The 22,951-nt window shown below is 41.0% G+C and overlaps 1 protein-coding gene across 1 annotated transcript; it reads right to left on the reverse strand.

Moving 5' to 3' along the window:
* Window positions 1-1,745: 1,745 nt before the first annotated feature.
* On the reverse strand, window positions 1,746-22,951 carry LOC119332317 (MADS-box transcription factor 25-like). The gene is made up of 7 exons (XM_037605500.1): window positions 22,662-22,951; window positions 22,470-22,551; window positions 3,110-3,171; window positions 2,738-2,837; window positions 2,609-2,650; window positions 2,394-2,477; window positions 1,746-1,886 (listed from the first exon to the last, which is right to left on the reverse strand). The coding sequence occupies exons 1-7, from the start codon at window positions 22,841-22,843 to the stop codon at window positions 1,746-1,748; spliced, it is 693 nt and encodes a 230-aa protein (XP_037461397.1). The 5' UTR covers window positions 22,844-22,951.

Here is a 22,951-nt window from a genome sequence, read left to right on the forward strand (position 1 = left end):
TTTTTTGAAATAGAAGTTACATTTTTGAGCCAACACCTGTTGGTTTCTCTAGATGGTCTTTTTAGCTGGAGTCGTTCGCTCATTATTTTGGCCGCAGCTCACACTAGCCACGCATGAGTGTCGGTTGGCTAAGTTGAGTTTGCGCACTCGCATAAATTCACTGCACGCATGAAGTGTTGGATGTAGCTGTTGGGCTCGGTCTTTGGAGACGGGCCCATCGAAAGCTCGTGCAAGGCAATTTAAGGTGGCTCGAACACAAAGACATAAAGGGAAGAACACAAAAAATCCTATATATTTTATTATTATTAATCGAAGTGAGTATGCAAGATTTTCTTAAGCATGCCAACACATAGCTATAATTTATCGAACTACTTCAGACAAGTTATAGGAAATGTATGGCCAAGTGTGACATCGTTAATCCTAGATCTGGCTAGATATCTCAAGCCCTTACTTACATCCTCGGGCGACTAGCAACTCATGGTTGTGTTGGCTAGCATGGCGTCCCCAGCATGAAGATCAAGAGTGGGAAGAGTGGAGGCACCCAACCATGGAAATTGTGGGAGCCCCAACAAAAAAGGTGGGATGGCAGGGCCGCGAGGAGATGGTGAAGAAGAAATATGAGATAAGATATAATTCATGGAATAGTGATGTTTTTAACAAGGGGCCGAGATGCACCCTAGGTTTTTATTGAAGAAACCACACACAAGAAACAGAAAAACAAACACGAAAGAAAAGGACAATTTGAGGTGAGTCATTTTCAATGCATGGCCGCATTTTGAGGTGAGTCATTTTCGATGCATGGCCGCATTTTGAGGTGAGTCTTTTACCATGTCAACATGTAAGTCCCCTACCTAGGAAGGATAGTCTTGTTCACTCGAGGAGAATATTTTCCATGATCATACCCCAACCATGTCATCCATGAATAGGCTTCGTAAGATTTCATAGAGTGGAAATTGAACAAGTCATGTGACATGATCCATTTCTCTATTTACTACACTTGCCTTTCTATTATAGTATGGAAATGTATTCGTTTTCTTTCCATCCATCATGATCCACAATACTATCAGAGTAAAAGAAGGGCTTGTGGAATTAACATGATAGGTTAGGGTTAGCTAGACTATTAACCCACAAAAAAAGGGTTAGCTAGACTATTGGTGTCAAACTCTAGGCTAACAATTTGAAGCGTATGAAAGAGGGGACAATCCCATCCATTCCTAAACACATAATTCACCGTGACCTCCAAAGTCTGTAAACGACCGATAATCTGACTCGCAACACAAACTCAATAGCTGCCTATATGCAACTCATTAATTACGTTTCTGGAAAAAAACAGAAGCTCATTAATTAGGTTGTAAATTGTGATCAATATATACAAGTAAACAAAAACATAATTAAGTTTACATGTTCGTTCATAATATACTTGATCTTCTCTTACCTTGTTAAGATCGGTAATTAGACTCACAAACAAACTACATCTGCTGCTATATAACAATATTTGTGACAACACCACAAAAAAATGGTTCTAAGCAGGTTTTTGCTTCAAATTGCGCCAAAAGGGCTTTGATCGTCACGCATGGACTGAAAATACTGTTGACGCTGCCTGGTGCAAAACAATAAACATGAATTTAGAAATGTAATTAACTGTGACTTGCTTTTCATGCGATTGAGCAAATGGATTTTCTTAATTATTTAAGCGACACATGAATTACAATACTTACTGCATGCAGCGGACGAGACAGTAGATGTTATTCATCCTCATGCTCCTGCTGGCGCAACTCAAGGTCGATATTTGGTTCACGTACTCTAGTCGACAACAATAACCCGGCAGCAGCTTTTGAGGTGCTTCCACCGGCTTGCTGCTCACTCGATGCCATGGCCCCGGAAAGCTAATAACACACATTAATAGTTTGTCAAGTATCAGCTTCCTTCGATGCTTGCAATAAAAAAAATGAAGCTAGTATGATCAATGTCATATTAGCCAGGGCTCTTATATAATTTGCGACCAGTTCCAACACCTTTTAAATAAATTATGCGGTTGCATCGCGTTTCTAGTTTGTCCAACACATTATGACCTTTTCTGAAAGATTTATATTTTTACTTGAATCTGTGTTAGAACTTAGACACGCCAATACACTATATAGGATGTGAAGTGTTGAATAAAATCCACCCGAGAAAATGTGTGTGGGTTCATTCTTAAAAAAAAATGTGTGTGAATTCTATATTGATCCTTCAAATTTGTCTCCTCTTTTTCAAATCATATATATGCGGTCATGTATTTCGATGACTTGCTAATGCATATGTTATAGCATGTGATTCATCAATGATTAATTTCAAAGTATATCTGGACTTTACAGATGACAAGCTAGGATATATTAGCTACTAGCATTTCTTACCTTCTTCTGTAACTCTATGTTGTGCTCATGAGCAATGCTCAATTTCTTACCAAGCTCTATATTTTCCTTCTGAATAAGAAATCCCTGCAAAAGCAAATTCCATCTCATCATACCTTGGCTGTTAATAACAGACACATATACGATAATTGAAACGAACTGAGCTAATTTAACACCAACAGCTGCAGAAGCAAGAACATGAAGATGATGTAGTGAACCTTTTGGTTGAGTTCGTGGATCTCCGCAGCCATAATTTGCTCCTAAAGAAATCAATTGTAAGTAAAGTATGTATGAAACAAAAATAGAAAAAAGGGAAAAGGGAAAGAGAAGGGCAAAGAAAAGGCCACCTTCCTCTTTCTTACGGAATGTAAGCTCATCTCAACTTGGTTCACCAGAAACTGCAAATCTCGAACAGTGGTACCAGATAGCTCCTCTCCCAAGAGTTGCCTAACATCATATCAGGGCACATGATTTAACGGTATAACTAGCTAGTAGCTACCTAGCTAGCTTCTCAATTCATTACAACTGAATACATGGATTTTCACTGGCATAGTGTCCAGGTGAGAGATCTTGACATGCATGCATGGCAGTATGGCACACTATTTTCATTCAATTAATTTGCATATGAAACCACCCAAACAACAACTTCTGAATAGCTATACTAATTGGCATTTCACTTCAATGCATGGGTGATACAATCTAAAGTACATTAATATTACCTATTATTATGTTGTAAGTTCTGCACTTGCTGCCTCAAGGTTGTAACCTCCCTCTGCCATAACTGCCCAACAAATAGAGATGAAATAAGATACTAACTACAAGGATACTAAATACAAGCACACCAAATTAATTAGAGGTCCATAACATTGCTTCCTTGTGTGGTCTACTAGTGCACATCGTATATACCTAGGAGAGTGATCCCACTAACTTATTTATCTCAACATCCACAGACCTATTTATTTCCTTTTAATAAAAATGGTTGTGCGCATCATGATGATGCAGAGGACGGGGTATTTCCCCTTTTCAAAAAAATGCAAGCTTGCGTGAGCAAATACCAAGCACCACATGCAACCATGCATCCGAAAATATTTTTCATTTATTATTCTACTTATATTCAATAAATATTTTAAAACTATATATAATCAAATATAATAAATCATATATATTTAAAATTTGTTTCACGTGTTATAATTCTACATATCTCGATTGATGGGCACCTTGTGGCCCATAAGGGAACATATAGAAACTTTGGCTAAAAAGGTCACCACTGATGAGCCCGCTGATGAATTTCTATAGACGATGGACGAGCCTATAAGGGGACATATAGAAAATTCAGCTGAAAAGTCACCACTGATGCCCCCCTTAGCGATAAGTTACTATACGCAACAGCCGAGACTAGTGACAAACCAAAAACAAGGGCCCATATGTGGTATAGAACTCACCGCCGCTAGTTTACAGTAGACACAAATCGGTCGGTGTCACTGCTAAAATTGAATATTCGAGTCTTGCCACTCAAACTTCCGTATTTTCATTTGTGCCATTAGGGATTGCGATAAAATTAGTTGCATACCCCTGTGTGCCATCTTAGTGAGTTGTCGTTGCGACATCGTCTCGTTTGGCTCGTTCCTTTACATTTGGGACCCACCACTTGGCTGAAGGAAATATGCCCTAGAGGCAATAATAATGTTGTTATTTATATTTTCTTATATTATGATAAATATTTATTATTCATGCTAGAATTGTATTAACCGGAAACTTAGTACATGTGTGAATACATAGACAAACAGAGTGTCCCTAGTATGCCTCTACTTGACTAGCTCGTTAATCAAAGATGGTTAAGTTTCCTAGCCATGGACATGTGTTGTCATTTGATGAACGGGATCACATCATTAGAGAATGATGTGATGAACAAGACCCATCAGTTAGCTTAGCATTATGATCGTTCAGTTTTATTGCTACTGTTTTCTTCATGACTTATACATGTTCCTCTAACTATGAGATTATGCAACTCCCGAATACCGGAGGAACACCTTGTGTGCTATCAAACGTCACAACGCAACTGGGTGATTATAAAGATGCTCTACAGGTGTCTCCGATGGTGTTTGTTGAGTTGACATAGATCGAGATTAGGATTTGTCACTCCATCTATCAGAGAGGTATCTCCGGGCCCTCTCGGTAATGTACATCACTATGAGCCTTGCAAGCAATGTGACTAATGAGTTAGTTGCGGGATGATGCATTATGGAATGAGTAAAGAGACTTGCCGGTAATGAGATTGAACTAGGTATGATGATACCGACGATCGAATCTCGGGCAAGTAACATACCGACCACAAAGGGAACAACGTATATTGTTATGCGGTTTGACCGATAAAGATCTTCGTAGAATATGTAGGAACCAATATGAGTATCTAGGTTCTGCTATTGGTTATTGACCGGAGATGAGTCTCGGTCATGTCTACATAGTTCTCGAACCCGTAGAGTCCGCACGCTTAACGTGTTGTGACAATTTGTATTATGAGTTATGTGATTTGATTACCGAAGTTTGTTCGGAGTCCCGGATGAGATCGGGGACATGACGAGGAGTCTCGAAATGGTCGAGACGTAAATATCGATATATCGGAAGGCTATATTCGGACATCGAAAAGGTTCCGAGTGATTCGGGTATTTTTCGGAGTATCAGAGAGTTACGGGAATTCGTATTGGGCCTTAATGGGCCATACGGGAAAGGAGAGAAAGGCCTCAAGGGTGGCCGTGCCCCTTCCCCATGGACTTGTCCGAATTGGAATAGGGAAAGGGGCGTCCCCTTCCTTCCTTCTCCTTCTCCCTTCCTTTTTTCCTATTCCATGTGGGAGGTGGAATCCTACTAGGACTAGGGGGTCCTAGTAGGACTCCACACTTTGGGCGCGCCCTATGAGGGCCGGCCTCCTCCTCCCTCCATCCTTTATATACGTGGCCAGGGGGCACCCCATAGACACACAAGTTGATCATTGATCTCTTAGCCGTGTGCGGTGCCCCCCTCCACCATAACCACATCGGTCATATCATCGTAGTACTTAGGCGAAGCCCTGCGCCGGTAGCTTCATCATCACTGTCATCATGCTATTGTGCTGACGAAGCTCTCCCTCGACACTCTGCTGGATCGTGAGTTCGTGGGACGTCTCCGAGCCGAAAGTGTGCAGATCGCGGAGGTGTCATACTTTCGGTACTAGGATCGGTCGGATCGTGAAGACGTATGACTACATCAACCGCGTTGTCATAACGCTTCCGCTTATGGTCTACGAGGATACGTAGACAACACTCTTTCCCTCTCGTTGCTATGCATCACCATGATAGATCTTGTGTGTGCGTAGGAATTTTTTTTAAAATTACTGCGTTCCCCAACAGTGGCATCCGAGCCAGGTCTATGCGTAGATGTTATATGCACAAGTAGAACACAAAGGAGTTGTGGGCGTGGGTATATACATATTGCTTGCCGTCACTAGTTGATTCTTGATTCAGCGGTATTGTTGGATGAAGCGGCTCGGACCAACATTACGCTTACGCGAGACTGGTTCTACCAACGTGCTTCACACACAGATGACTAGTGGGTGTTTGTTTCTCCAACTTTAGTTGAATCAGATTCAATGAACAGGGTTCTTTCTGAAGATCAAAAAGCAATCACTATACCGCATTGTGGTTTTTGATACGTAGGTAAGAACGGTTCTTGCTCAGCCCATAGTAGCCACGTAAAACTTGCAACAACAAAGTAGAGGACGTCTAACTTGTTTTTGCAGGGCATGTTGTGATGTGATATGGTCAAGACGTGATGAGATATAAATTGTTGTATGAGATGATCATGTTTTGTTAAAGTTATCGGCAACTAGCATGAGCCTCATGGATGTCTCTTTGTTGCATAAGATGCAAGCGCCATATAATTGCTTTACTTTATTGCTATGCGATAGCAATAGTTGCAAAAGCAATAGTTGGCGAGATGACCCTGTGACGACACGTTGATAAATATCAAGATGATGGAGATCATGGTGTCATGCCGGTAACGATGGTGATCATGATAGTGCTTTGGAGATGGAGATCAAAGGCACAAGATGATGATGGTCATATCATATCACTTATATTGATTGCATGTGATGTTTATCCTTTATGTATCTTATTTTTCTTAGTTCGGCGGTAGCATTATAAGATGTTCTCTGACTAAATTTCAAGGTATAAGTGTTCTCCCTGAGTATGCACCGTTGCTACAGTTCGTCGTGCCAAGACACCACCTGATGATCGGGTGTGATAAGCTCTACGTTCACATACAGCGAGTGCAAGCCAGTTTTGCACACGCAGAATACTCGGGTTAAACTTGGCGAGCCTAGCATATGCAGATATGGCCTCGGAACACTGAGACCGAAAGGTCGAGCGTGAATCATATAGTAGATATGATCAACATAGTGATGTTCACCATTGAAAGCTACTCCATCTCAACGTGATGATCGGACATGGTTTAGTTGATATGGATCACGTGATCACTTAGATGATTAGAGGGATGTCTATCTAAGTGGGAGTTCTTAAATACTATGATTAATTGAACTTTAATTTATCATGAACTTAGTCCTGATAGTATTTGCATATCTATGTTGTAGATCAATTGCTCGCATATAGCTTCCCCATTTTATCTATGATATGTTCCTAGAGAAAACTATGTTGAAAGATGTTAGTAGCAATGGTGCGGACTAGCTCCGTGATATGAGATTATCCTCATTGCTGCACAGAAGAATTATGTCCTTCATGCACCGCTAGTGAAGGACCTATTGCAGGAGCAGATGCATACGTTATGAACATTTGGCAAAGCTCGGTATGATGACTACTTGATAGTTTAGTGCACCATGCTTTACGGCTTAGAACCGGGACTTCAATAATGTTTTGAACGCCACGGAGCATATAAGATGTTCCAAGACTTGAAATTGGTATTTCATACGCATGCCCATGTCAAGAGGTATAAGACCTCTGACAGTACTTTGCCTGCAAGATGGAGGAGAATAGCTCAACCAGTGAGCATGCGCTCAGATTGTCTGGGTACTACAATTACTTGAATCAAGTGGGAGTTAATCTTCCAAATAAGATAGTAATTGACAAGTTTTCTCTAGTCACTATCACCAAGTTAGTAGAACTTCGTGATGAACTATAATATGCAAGGGATGACGAAAAACAATTCCCGAGCTCTTCGCGATGCTGAAATCGACGAAGGTAGAAATCAAGAAAAGCATCAAGTGTTGATGGTTGAAAAGACCACTAGTTTCAAGTAAAAGGGCAAGGGAAAGAAAGGAAACTTCAAGAAGAATGGCAAGCAAGTTGCCACTCCCATGAAGAAGCCCAAAGATAGACCCAAGCCTGAAACTGAGTGCTTCTACTGCAAAGGAAATGGTCACTGGAAGCGGAACTGCCCTAAGTACTTGGTGGATAAGAAAGATGGAAAAGTGAACAAAAGTATATATGATATACATGCTATTGATGTGTACTTTACTAGTGTTCATAGTAACCCCTAGGTATTTGATACCGATTCAGTTGCTATGATTAGTAACTCGAAACAGGAGTTACAAAATGAACAGAGACTAGTTGAGAGAAAAGTGGCGATGTGTGTTGGAAGAGATTCCAAGGTTGATAAGATCACCATCGCACACTCCCTTTACATTCGGGATTAGTGTTGAACCTAAAATAAATGTTATTTGGTGTTTGCGTTGAGCATAAATATGATTGGATCATGTTTATTGCAATATGGTTATTCATTTAAGTCAAAGAATAATTGTTGTTCTATTTACATGAATAAAACCTTCTATGGTCATACACTCAATATAAATGGTTTATTGAATCTTGATCGTAGTGATACACATATTCATAATATTGAAGCCAAAAGATGCAAAGTTAATAATGATAGTACAACTTATATGTGGCACTGCCGTTTAGGTCATATTGGTGTAAAGCGCATGAAGAAACCCCATGTTGATGGACTTTTGGAATCACTTAATTATGAATCACTTGATGCTTGCGAACCATGCCTCATGGGCAAGATGACTAAGACTCCATTCTTCAGAACAATGGAGCGAGCAACAGACTTGTTGGAAACAATACATACTGATGTGTGCGGTCCAATGAGTGTTGAGGCTCATGGCAGGTATCGTTATTTTCTGACCTTCACAGATGATTTGAGCAGATATGGGTATATCTACTTAATGAAACATAAGTCTGAAACATTTGAAAAGTTCAAATAATTTTAGAGTGAAGTGGAAAATCATCGTAACAAGAAAATAAAGTTTCTATGATCTGATCGCGGAGGCGAATATTTGAGTTACGAGTTTGGTCTTCATTTGAAACAATGTGGAATATTTTTCACAACTCACGCCACCTGGAACACCACAGCATAATGGTGTGTCCGAACGTTGTAATTATACTTTATTAGATATGGTGCGATCTATGATGTCTCTTACCGATTTACCACTATCGTTTTGGGGTTATGCATTAGAGACAGATGCATTCACGTTAAATAGGGCACCATCTAAATCCGTTGAGATGACATCGTATGAGCTATGGTTTGGCAAGAAACCAAAGCTGTCGTTTCTTAAAGTTTGGGGTTGCGATGCTTATGTGAAAAAGTTTCAAACTGATAAGCTCGAACCCAAATCGGAGTAGTGCGTCTTCATAGGATACCCAAAAGAAACTGTTGGGTACACCTTCTACCACAGAATCAAAGGCAAGATATTTTGTTGCTAAGAATGGATCCTTTCTAGGGAAGGAGTTTCTCTCGAAAGAAGTGAGTGGGAGGAAAGTAGAACTTGATGAGGTAATTGTACCTTCTCCCAAATTGGAAAGTAGTTCATCATAGAAATCAGTTCCAGTGATTCCTACACCAATTAGTGAGGAAGATAATGATGATGATCATGAAACTTCAGATCAAGTTACTACCGAACCTCGTAGGTCAAATAGAGTACGGTCCGCACTAGAGTGTTATGGTAATCCTGTTCTGGAAGTCATGTTACTTGACCATGACGAACCTACGAACTATGAGGCAGCGATGATGAGCCCAAGTTCTGCAAAATGTCTTGAGGCCATGAAATCTGAGATGGGATCCATGTATGAAAACAAAGTGTGGACTTTGGTTGACTTACCCGATGATCGGTAGGCCATAGAGAATAAATGGATCTTCAAGAAGAAGACTGACGCTGACGGTAATATTACTGTCTACAAAGCTCGACTTGTTGCAAAAGGTTTTTGACAAGTTCAAAGAGTTGACTACGATGAGACCTTCTCACCCGTAGCGATGCTTAAATCCGTCTGAATCATGTTAGCAATTGCCGCATTTTATGATTATGAAATTTGGCAAATGGACGTCAAAACTGCATTCCTTAATGGATTCCATAAAGAAGAGTTGCATATGATGCAACCAGAAGGTTTTGTCGATCCTAAAGGTGCTAACAAAGTGTGCAAGCTCCAGTGATCCATTTATGGGCTAGTGCAAGCCTATCGGAGTTGAAATATATGCTTTGATAGTGTGATCAAAGCATATGGTTTTATACAGACTTTTGGAGAAGCCTGTATTTACAAGAAAGTGGGTGGGAGCTCCGTAGCATTTCTGATATTATATGTAGATGGCATATTGTTGATCGGAAATGATACTGAATTTCTGAATAGCATAAAAGGATACTTGAATAAGAATTTTTCAATGAAAGACCTCGGTGAAGCTGCTTACATATTGAGCATCAAGATCTATAGAGATAGATCAAGACGCTTGATATATTTTCAATGAGTACATGCCTTGACAAGATTTTGAAGTAGTTCAAAATGGAACAGTCAAAGAAGGAGTTCTTGCCTGTGTTGCAAGGTGTGAAGTTGAGTAAAGACTCAATACCCGGCCATGGCAGAAAATAGAAAGAGAATGAAAAGTCATTCCCTATGCCTCAGTCATAGGTTCTATAAAGTATGATATGCCAGACATATTGTGTACCTCACCATAAGTTTGGCAAGAGGGTACCATAGTGATCCAGGAGTGGATCACTGGACAGCGGTCAAAAATATCCTTAGTGGAATAAGGAAATGTTTCTCAGTTATGGAGGTGACAAAGAGTTCGTCGTAAAGAGTTACGTCGATGCAAGCTTTGACACCGATCTGGATGACTCTAAATCTCGATCTAGATACATATTGAAAGTTGGAGCAATTAGCTAGAGTAGCTCCGTGCAAAGCATTGTAGACATAGAAAATTTGCAAAATACATAAGGCTCTGAATGTGGCAGACCCGTTGACTAAATTTCTCTTACAAGCAAAACATGATCACTCTTTGGGTGTTAATCACATAGCGATGTGAACTATATTATTGACTCTAGTAAACCCTTTGGGTGTTAGTCACATTGAGATGTGAACTAATCACATAAAGATGCGAACTATTGGTGTTAAATCACATGACTATGTGAACTAGATTATTGACTCTAGTGCAAGTGGGAGACTGAAGGAAATATGCCCTAGAGGCAATAATAATGTTGTTATTTATATTTCCTTATATCATGATAAATGTTTATTATTCATGCTAGAATTGTATTAACCGGAAACTTAGTACATGTGTGAATACATAGACAAACAGAGTGTCCCTAGTATGCCTCTACTTGACTAGCTCGTTAATCAAAGATGGTTAGGTTTCCTAGCCATGTACATGTGTTGTCATTTGATGAACGTGATCACATCATTAGAGAATGATGTGATGGACAAGACCCATCCATTAGCTTAGCATAATGATCGTTCAGTTTTATTGCTACTACTTTCTTCATGACTTATACATGTTCCTCTAACTATGAGATTATGCAACTCCCAAATACCGCAGGAACACCTTGTGTGCTATCAAACGTCACAACGTAACTGGGTGATTATAAAGATGCTCTACAGGTGTCTCTGTTAGTGTTTGTTGAGTTGGCATAGATCGAGATTAGGATTGTCACTCCATCTATCGGAGAGGTATCTCTGGGCCCTCTCGGTAATGTATATCACTATGAGCCTTGCAAGCAGTGTGACTAATGAGTTAGTTGCGGGATGATGCATTACGAAACGAGTAAAGAGACTTGCTAGTAACAAGATTGAACTAGGTATGATGATACTGACGATCGAATCTCGGGCAAGTAACATACCGATGACAAAGGAAACAACGTATGTTGTTATGCGGTTTGACCGATAAAGATCTTCGAAGAATATGTAGGAACCAATATGAGCATCCAGGTTCCGCTATTGGTTATTGACCGGAGATGAGTCTGGGTCATGTCTACATAGTTCACGAACCCGTAGGGTCCGCACGCTTAATGTTCTGTGACGATTTATATTATGAGTTATGTGATTTGATGACCGAAGTTTCTTCGGTGTCCCGGATGAGATCGGAGACATGACGAGGAGTCTCGAAATTGTTGAGACGTAAAGATCGATATATTGAAAGGCTATATTCGGACATCGGAAAGGTTCCGAGTGATTCGAATATTTTTCGGAGTATTTGAGAGTTACGGGAATTCGTATTGGGCCTTAATGGGCCATAAGGGAAAGGAGAGAAAGGCCTCAAGGGTGGCCGTGCCCCTTCCCCGTGGACTGGTCCGAATTGGACTAGGGAAAGGGGGTGCCCCCTTCCTTCCTTCTCCTTCTCCCTTCCCTTTTTCCTATTTCATGTGGGAGGTGGAATCCTACTAGGACTAGGGAGTCCTAGTAGGACTCCACACTTTGGGCGCGCCCTATGAGGGCCGGCCTCCTCCTCCCTCCATCCTTTATATACGTGGCCAGGAGGCACCCCATAGACACACAAGTTGATCATTGATCCCTTAGTCGTGTGCGGTGCCCCCCTCCACCATAATCCACCTCGGTTATATCGTCGTAGTGCTTAGGCGAAGCCCTGCGCCGGTAGCTTCATCATCATCGTCATCACGCCGTCGTGCTGACGAAGTTCTCCCTCGACACTCTGCTGGATCGTGAGTTCGTGGGACGTCACAGAGCCGAACGTGTTTAGATCGCGGAGGTGCTGTACTTTCGGTACTAGGATTGGTCGGATCGTTAAGACATACGACTACATCAACCGCGTTGTCATAACGCTTACGCTTACGGTCTACGAGGGTACGTAGACAACACTCTTCCCCTCTCGTTGCTATGCATCACCATGATAGATCTTACGTGTGCATAGGAATTTTTTTGAAATTACTGTGTTCCCCAACATTGGCCATGTCAACGGCAGTGACAAGGAGACTCAATTGACCGTTCCACTCGGTGTGGGGCCAACTATTGAGCTAATAATTTTCATTTTTTTTTTTGAGACAAAGCTAATAATTTTCATATTTCCACTCTAATGTGGCCCACCAATATTGAGAAGGAGAATCGGTTAACCATTCCGGCTGATGTGGGGGGCCCATTGTTGAGACCATAATTTCAAAAAAAAAATGATTTGGGCCCACCAATATTGATGGGACTCGTTTGACGGGACTTGTTGATGTGGGGTCCACAAGCGCAACAAAAGAGGGGACCCGTTTAACCAATCCTTCCTATGAGGGGGCCACCTGCAACATGGCGCATACACATATTTGCTAGCGCATAGAGCCCCTTTTCTTCCCACCACTTCCACACACATCCTCACGCTGCTCATCCGACGTTGCCGCCTCAGGCTCGCTGTTGTCGCATTCTCTCAGCGCCCGCCATCGACACGGTTTCCACACGGCATAGCCTCACAGTTTTGTCCCTCTATTTGCATGATGACTGTTCAGAGCCGAGTGCATAAGAGGAACTGCTTGGGGTAGTTTGTTTTCATAAGCCAGTTACACTATCTCGTGGTCGGGCCAGTGGACTCCCATGTCGCCAGCCCTTGGCGACCCGGGAAAACCCCCCGCTGTCACACCTAGATCCTCCCTTGTCAATCCCTCCTCGCCGCTGGCCTTTGCTGTGGCGGCTGCAGGACGCGCGATTGGTGTCCAGTGGCTGTCCTTTCACGTGGTTTGCTTGTGGTGGTCAGAACTTTAGATCCGTCGAGCTATGGGTTGACCTTTGATCCCGGCGGGCGACAACGGCAGTTGTGGCCTTGCTAGTCCAATCCTCGAGCTGGAGACACATAGACCTGGTCTGTTCCGGCGCGAGTGGGACTCCCGTTTATGCGTTCCTTGAATCCGGCTGTTTCTGAAAGGTTTCAATCTGGGGCCATCTAGCCGCAAAGGTTTGGCTCGACCGTGGCCGGCACGACTCGGTGCTGATCTCGGTTGGATGTGGTGCTGACTCTGGCGGTTGCGCGGCTGGACATTGGTGATGATGATCCGTGTTTCATGCTCCAGTTCCTTGCCATGTTGGTCTCTAGGACGATGGGCATGAGAAGGACTCTCCGGTGAGGTGGTAGTCAGCGATGGTGTACTTCGTCGTTGGTGATGGTCATGATGGCAACGGCTCCGGCCTACGGCGACGACCTTGCCGTGGATTACAGTGGCCACCGAAAGGTCTTCATGGGGGTTCTTCCTCTAGATCCGGTGGTTGGCTTCTGCGATGAGATGGAAAATATGGATACCGACTTGATGCAAAGGGATGGTTGTGTAGCGGTGACAGTCACGTCGCATGTAGCTACTGGGACCATGGAAAAGTGGTGGTGACAATACTTGATGACTTCGATGGTGGTGCGACTCAGGCACCCGGTCGTGAGCTCCGGGGTGAAAGCCTAGGTCTGACCCGAGCTGGTTATACCTGGCAATGGCGATGTTTTTATGTCGTTACCTTATGGAAGGCATTCTCGGATATGCTCAGATTTATTCTTCAGGGCCAAAACCTAGATTCTGACCTTGGTGGTTGGATCCGGTGACGGCGATGCTTGAGTGTCGGCCCCTTCTTGAAGTCGTTGTTGTTGAAGAACCTCGTTGTCTATGTGATGTCATGAAATGGTTGGTGTGGATATGGTCATTGTTGTAATTTGTTGATCATGGATCTAATCGCTTTAGATTTTTTTCCTCGCCTACGCATAGCTTTGGTCTTATATGACTTTGCTATTTGTCGGCGTGTTTTTGTATGCGTGTGTTGGTGTTGGTTGTGTGCATGCGAGCAATGCAGAGGGCAAGTGTGTGCTCTTTGGGTCTGCATCCTCTTGATGCTCCTTTTGAGTCAATAAAATCCCTTTTTTTAAAAAGTTACCACTTCTTGCGCAATGAGAAGTATGTTTTCGCTGGCTTCAACATCGAGGGGGGCAAGGAAATGCTTGACTGCAACGGCCTGTGTGTCCAAAACTTTATCGACATCTAAACGGAGTGGAGGGTGCCAAAAGGGTCATTCCTAAGGAAGTGGGTTTTCCAACTTCCATAAAATGATAACCGCATGCTCCAATATTAGGACACCGTGCCAAGTTTGACTATTTTTGACAACTTTTATTTTTATTATTTAATTTTCTTCTAATTTCTTTTGTAGGAAATGCTAAACGTTGATAGTTACATAATAAATGTTGATTTTCATTCACAATTTTTATTAAAAAATTTAAAGCGAAGTGCACACAAATTTTGAAGTGAAAATGATCTCAACTGGTTACTTCAAAAGGGTTGTCTGAATATTTGCATTGGATGTTATGGGAGATAATTCACCTCGTGAAGAATCGTTATTTAACTTATGTGTATTCTTCTCAGAATTTCTATACTCCTATAAAAGACTAGGTTGGTGATGATGGTGTGTATGTCATCCGTCATTTCTGACCATTGGTTCTGCATCTAACGGATATGAGGCAAGTTGTGCCATTTTTGCAACAATAGCCCACTTCTCTGCTCCGATTTGCAGAAAACACCTTATTATCTTATGAGCAACCACATCCCTCCCTCAACTCATCAAAACAGTCTGAGAAATATATTTTGAGTGAAAAATAATATATTTTTAGTGGTATATATGTATATCAAAACAAGAGTGTTTTCTTTCAAACAAGTACTATTCTACTTTGGATCCGTTGCAACGCACGGACACGTTGCTAGTTATCATAATATATTACACCAATATTAAGACTCCTTGCCAATTTTTCTAATTTTGGACAACATTTTAGATATTCTTTCATTTTTAGCCTTGAAAGATAACGCTAAAAAGATTATTTTGTAACTAGTTTTGATTTTAATTCACACTTGTCATAATAGATGTTAAAGCAAGTTGTAGAGAAAGTTTGAAGTGAAAAAGAGCTCGAATGGTCACTGAAATTGGTTTGGGTGGTAAAAAGTTGGAGATTTTCGAGGAATTTTACGAAACTTCATCGGAGATAGTCCATTTTCTGAACAACCTGCTATTTTTGTTTTGTGTATTCTTCTCAATTTTTTATTGCATGGCCATGCGTCTATATCAGGGTATCATACCAAGTTCTATTTTATTTTTTGACTTTGATTAAGATATCTATCAATACTCTGAAATCATGCAAAACTCCGGCTAGATTTATCATAGCACAAAGTTGAATATCTCATCCTTTTCCACGAGATGACTGCTAATTGCATGTATTTCCTTAAATATATTTTTGTTGCTTATTTGATACACCTATAGTTCAAAATGGGATCACTTTCAGTAAGTGCGCAGAAATTCATTTAATGTATAATATATAGTAATATTTTCCTAAAATTTATGAAACTTTTACACATCAACATATATGGAGTACCTAGACATACGAAGGAGTTTTAGATTTTTAGAAAAAGGAAAATATCAAATAGGTGAGTCCTCTGCCCCATATGTCATGGAGTTCAGTGCCACCAACCTCACCGGACTCACCCCATGTAGCGTCTTGTCACATAGGCCCTCGTTCCTTCGACCCTCACATGTCATTCACGTACCCGCGTCTTGGAGATCCCCTTCTTCTCTCCCGCATCATTCCCCTCCTCCAAATTACGGGCGAGCACCAATTGAGCAAATGAAACAATATAGATAATTGTGAAAGGATTCCAAACTTGTTTAATTACATACATGATGGGTGTAGCCCTGAGATATTTTGTGTATACCAAACAATGGGTGTAGCCCTGAGATTCACGATCTAGAAGTCAAAAATATGTGTCATCTTAGTAAATGGTTGTTTAAGTTTCTAAGAAAGGATAAAGTGTAGTAGTTTCTCTTACATATATAGTACTAAGTACTTGGGCAAAAAACACTCTTAGTGGTTAATGTAAAACCAATAGGCTCCCACTTTTGAAAGGACCTCCTGAAGGTTAAGAATACTTTTGTCCAATTTTGTTCGCTTAAGGTGGAAATGGTCAATCAATTTGGTTTTGAGAGGATATGTAAATCAAGGATATAGGCCTCTTTCTGTTCTAACCCATGAATATTTAGTATTGTTTGTCATAGAAATGCCAATGTTTCTGCGATTATTGAAACAGGACACCCACATGTGGATTTTAGTAGGGTTGTCATTGGCCAACATTTAGCAGGCTGGAATGAGGTTATCCCCGAGATTGTAGATACGTGGCTAGAAATGAACCATGACTTGCTTAAATGATAGCATTATCATCGCACTTGTGGAGTTTTCCCTATGCACCTGATGTGTTCGTCTTAGTCAACAAGAGGGCCAATTTTAGGTCTAAAAATTTGTTGCATCTTAAATTACCTTTGGAGATAAAAGTTTACCTTTGATTACCAGTTAAATAGTTATACTAACTAAGGATAATTTGGTCAATTAATATGTCCCAGGGATACTCGTTGTAGCTGTTGTTATGAACAAGAAACCATTCAACATCTATTTTTACTTGTTGTCTAGCATTTACTACATGGGGACTTATGTATTTAGACTTTAATATTACCATGCCTTGTAGTATTTTGCATATTTTTGGGTCTTGATTACGGAAGTTGAAAGGTCATCTCCAAGATACCCTACATGGTTTTAGTGATATATGATAAAACCATCTAAAGTCACTAATGTTTTTAATGAGTTTATTTCAGGGACTAGGACTAATTTTCTTATAGATGTTCCATGGATATAAGTGAAATGTCATTTATGAATCCTACATACAATTTTTGTAGTTGTTGTCTACCTCAAGCTTTTAGCATGTATTTATAGTTTTTCTAGTTAATCCAAGATTCACATTGAGTTTAGGACAATCGTAGTATGCAGAAGGCACAATCAAAGTACTTCTATTTGAACTCTAAGAAACAGATTCTAAGAGAAATTCCTGATAATCCACCCCTCACCATTCACTTGTATGAATCTTTTTAAGCCCCGGTACATCTAGAAATATATGTTTTGATACTCAGACATATGTCCAGTTTCCATAGTTTAGAATCACTCTTTTTTAGAATTCTCGAACCAATCCACCTTGAAATATTCTCCATTCACTCTGACACTTCTGAACATAACATTTTTATTAGCACTTCATCCATTTCAATTTGTACTTGTGAGTCACGGTATAAGTTTGGCACCTCCGCTGCCTGTACTTTCGAGCTATGACTTAGACACTTTCTACTAATTCTCATTTTGAGATGTTCTTAATGTGTACTGCAGTACTACCGAGAATCAATTGGTTTAACCCATACTCCGGAGCCATTCCATGTTTGCAAAAAAGGATTCCTTTTTGTTTCGAAACCACAGCTCATTCTTTTCATAAGATACTTATGAGTACTTATTTCATCTAGCTCCTAAGCAATGCACTAGTCATTTGAATTTATTGGAATTATCTCTACAATTCCACTATTTTTTCCTCTGGCACTTCTGAGCCTAGTTATTTTTTGAAGTAATGGTCAGATTTGGACCCTCTCTATAAATATCCTCACATACCCATTCGCGGTCGCAACTATTCCATTCCATCCTTAGTCATTCCACTCACTCGTTCCACCCTTTGCAAGCCACTCCACCCCCACTCCACTCCATCCGTCTCCACCATAGGGAAGAGAGGTCCAAGGCAAGAAGACAAGAAAAGAAGTGTTGGGTGATTGAATGTTCACTTATTGATGCTTTGAAGGCCAAGAAATCCATTCTTGCATCCCTACTTAAGTTCATCTCTTTGACCGCAATCCTATCCTTGTGGGAGAGTGATCCTTTGTATTCTTGAGAGAAGCTTCGACTAAAGGTCATTCAAGGAGTTCTCATCAAGAAACTTTGCTCATCTTGTTACTCTTGGATAGTGGGTGCATCCTAGAAAATTAGGAGTCACTTAAGAGCATGTCAAGTTCCATAAATGAAAGATTCAAGAGTTTGTATGGGCTCTAAGACTGCCCACTTGGTGAAGATCTTCCCTTAGTGGGGCTTCTAAGTGAAAGCCATGATGAAATAGGTTTAGTGCACTGGGTGGGGTGCTTGGTGGGCAATGCAATTGAGATCCTTGTGATCCTAGAACTATTGGTTCAAAGCCTTCATTAACGTAGATATAGGACATTGCCAACCATCCAAACCACGGGGAAAACATCTTACCGTCATGAGTGTTTGCATTCCCATTACCTTACCTCCTACTTAATTACTTGGAAGTTATTATTTTTTGCTTCTCAATATGCTTGTTTACTTTCTTGCTAAGGGAATCTCCAACGCTGACCCTCAAACTACTCGCATCCATCCGGACTAAGATCTCCAAACCATTTTCCCATCCAATACGGTACCCCATTGGTCCATGGACCGGTCTGGGCACCCATATCTTGAAAACAAAAAGAAAACGGGGGGCAGAGGGCTTTCTGAGAGTCCAGACCACCGCCACGTAGGACTCTGACACCCCCATCCCATCCAAAGCCCCCTCCTAGTCTAGTTTTCTCCCACTCCGCCGCCGCTCCCCCTTGCTTTGCATCCGCATCCTCCTTGATCACCGCCACCATTGTACCTCTCTAGCCGCCACCCAGGCATTATAGGACACTCGCAGCCCATACAAACATGCTTGCCCTCCTTAGACTAGACCGCCGTCTACCCAATATCCCTCTATGGCCAGGTACCCTCCGCCCCTGCCAATGACGTCCATGGTGGAAACCACACCCAGCAGGTGTTCTTTCAAATGCCATCGAGATTTTTTTGTTGAACTTCTTGTTGTTTTCAAGAGTAAGCAAAATGGTGGGGTAATTAGTGATTGAGGATGAGTTGTTGTGTGATTCATGGTTGGCCATATCTGCAGACTTTGTAGGCAGGAACTCAATGGGCTTAATCTTTTGGCAGCGCATGCATGCTTCATTTTATTCGCGTAAGGACTTCGCGCCCTACGAGATGAACTTCATCCATGTACGCAATGTGAAGTTGATATTGCATTGATGGTACACCATCCGCAACTCCGTCATGAAATTTTGTGGTGTGATCACACGAGTAGAGAAATCTGGCCATCGGGGTGGTCAACCATCGAGATTATAAGTTTTGCTTCCTATCAATCTATATGTTGGTTATTCATTCATTCACTCAATGTTTCTCTACACGTTGTATCTTCTACACGCACTATTGTGATGTACTACTGGACTGAGGGCAGGCCATTCACGCACATACATTATTGGATGGAGCTCAAGGGGCGGTATGAATTCGAAAAGCTTGTTCAACATCCGGTTTTATCAGATGTAATATTTACATTTGAACTATTGTTGTACTAGATATATTTTCATGTCATTTATGGATGAATTGTGCTATTTTTCTGTAATTATTTTGAGTGTTGTAGTCTTAGAGAAAACAGGGGGCAGGCAGTTAGGGAACATGGTTGGATGGTCGACTCCTGCATCGGTGTTCGTGGACTAGTCCTGACCGGTCTGTGAACGAATACCGGGTCCGTGTTGGGGTTGGCGTTGGAGATGCCCTAAGTACTTTTAGTTCTCTAGTCATCATTGTCTTGTCCTAAAACCTTCAACCCTAAAAATTGGAGTAGCATTGTTTAATTGGACTATTCAACCCTCTCCCTCTAGTCCTTAGACCTCATCCCAGTAGAGATTATACATCTTAAGATCTCTCATTTTGGTCAGGCCACACAACGATGTTTTGGTCTATCTTATTATGCAGAATGATGTCATTTTTAACAACAGGGAAGTTCATTCCTGTATGCAGCAGGTGATACTCTCGTGTACCAATTGGTCGTGGTCGTATGTGTTATTGCAGAAGGTGCAACATAGATAGTTGTTAATGTTGAATCTTGCCCAAAGAAGCCTGAGTGAACCACTAGGGAGTTTATCTCGTGTTTTGGACAGTGTGACAATGGTGGGCTTATGGATGTTTGTAGTGATATTGTTTGGCATGTTCGTCTCTGTTGGTCCATGCTATTTTATCTTCCCTTGCTTTTGGCAACAAGATAACGTTGATATCTTTGTAATGCGGCGATGTAATGAGGTTGTCCATATGCATCTTACGATGAATGGGGTTTAGCAAAAGCTAAGATTATCCAAAAATATCTACATGGGGAAAAGTATTACATATATTTCCTGAAATGAAGAATGGACAAAATCTGGCACAGACTAGTGACAGAATTGGACAATCTAGCTACAAATAGTATGTTTTGGAGGTTTTCTAGTGGTCAGTATTTTTCTACAATATTTCTAGATAGATATTTCTAGGAATGACTTGAGTTGCATGCATCACATATCCAAATCTTAGGTAGCTTGGGTCACACTTGAGACAAGAAAACATGCATGGAGTTACAAGCCATCGGGCCATGGATGAGTCCTGTGATAGCCATGAGGGGATATTTGGAAGAGAAACTGAGTGGATATCTAGATAGTGATGTGATAGCCACAGTTTTCTAAATACACCCCCACCCCTATATGATAGCATTTTTAGGGGCCTCATCGGTTTAATTTTCGTTGGACTTTTTAAGTTTGTAGGATTAGAAAACCATAGGAACATGTTATATTGTCTCCTCTACATGCAGTTCAAAAGGAAATTTTCCATTGAGCAACCTCATGGTGTTTGTCTTTATTTCTTTGACAACTATGCATGTTTGCAATCCTTCCAAACAAAATTCTCATTTTTACTATAGTGCAACCAAACAGGCTCTATTATTCAATGATTCGTATTAAACATATGTACTAATTAACATGATGTGGCATCCATTTTGATATTATTTTTTATGTTCTTGTATTTTTATAATACCGAACCAAAGAGGTTGTTAGGTCCCCTTTGATTCACATGATTCTCAAAATGTGGGAAAAAGGAAAAACATGTGATTGGAATTGCATTTTTTTTCTTGAATCCTATAAGACTTGAAAACATAGGAATTTGGATCAAAGAGTATCTGATGCTGCAGGTAAAATAGATGATTTCAAAGAAGAGGTTTGAGTGCATGGAAACTTTTCATCCAAAGCAATCCTTAGGTACCACGGGTAATACGTGGTAAGAAACCTAAACTTATTTATGAACCAAAAGCAATCTTAGGAATTTTCCCTAAGGATCCAAATCCTGAAAAAACTTATGGAATTCCTTTGAACAGCAGAGCACTTAGTGATTCTTTGTTTTCATTAACTACTCTACCATATGCCCATATCATTAGTTGTATATCATATTCGGCTCATCCGCCAGCCATTATAAATTTCTGGGCCTGAGCATTTCCGATGATGGCCGTGAAGGCCAAGATAGATGAAACTGCAAAGATGTCACACACTTTCCATTTGGCATCATTCAATCATTCATGGGACCAAGAAACGTGAGGAGAAATGTGCATCATTCACCTCACCAAGACCCTGACCTACTAAATTAATCAATAAAGATGATGATCCCCTAATTGTTTGCGTTACTAACTTTGATTAGAGATTTAGATTCGTTAGGAGTCACTAACGTACGACAACTACTAACAGGTAGGTGTTAACTGTTCAACTGAATAATTAGCCACTTTAGTTAATTAGTGCATGGAAATGACTATATATACATCTTTTGCTAGATTGATTGCTATTTTTCTGAATGAGCACACAACTTCAGAACTGTTTTTGCTAGCTTGATTGCTATTTTTTGCGAAAAGGAGGAATATCTCCGGGTTCTGCACCGATTGATATGCATGCAGACATTTTTATTGCATAGTTTGAAATATTACGAAATAAAATACAAAATTCCACTCAAACGCAGATAATCTGAGATCTTATATTGCTAGATCATCATCCAAGCTTGATTTCTATTTGTTTCACCACTTCCTTTTCTTTGGTAAATATATGTGTGGCATGGAAAAGCTACTATGCATACATAGTTACATACCTTTGCCTCAGATGTTGGATTCAACACTCCGCAGTGCTCCTCTTTCGCCTCCTGGTACCGCTCTAGTATTGCCTCCATTCCGCTGATGAAGACAAAAAAAAATTAGGAACACATCCAGATTATGAGCGGATGAAATTGAGTAACTGATAGAGTATTGGGAGGTTGCAGGAACAAATTGTCTAACTAACATACCTGGAGCTCGCGAAGTCGTAGAGGCGACCCGTGCTGGAGAAGACGATGAGCGCGAGATCGGCGTCACAGAGGATGGCAAGCTCCCGGGCCTTCTTCATCAGCCCTCCGCGGCGCTTGGAGAAGGTCACCTGCCGGTTCGTTGTGTTGTCGATCCTCTCAATCGCAATCTTTCCCCTCCCCATCTTCTTCTTCTTCTTCTTCTTCCTCTTCTCTAGATCTCTCTTCTGCCGGCTAGCCGGCCGATTGACAAAAGTATTAAGAACAGATCGAAATGGAGGGAAGCTAGAGGC

This window comes from Triticum dicoccoides, chromosome 7A, assembly GCF_002162155.2.
Source record: "Triticum dicoccoides isolate Atlit2015 ecotype Zavitan chromosome 7A, WEW_v2.0, whole genome shotgun sequence".
Lineage (NCBI taxonomy): Eukaryota > Viridiplantae > Streptophyta > Magnoliopsida > Poales > Poaceae > Triticum > Triticum dicoccoides.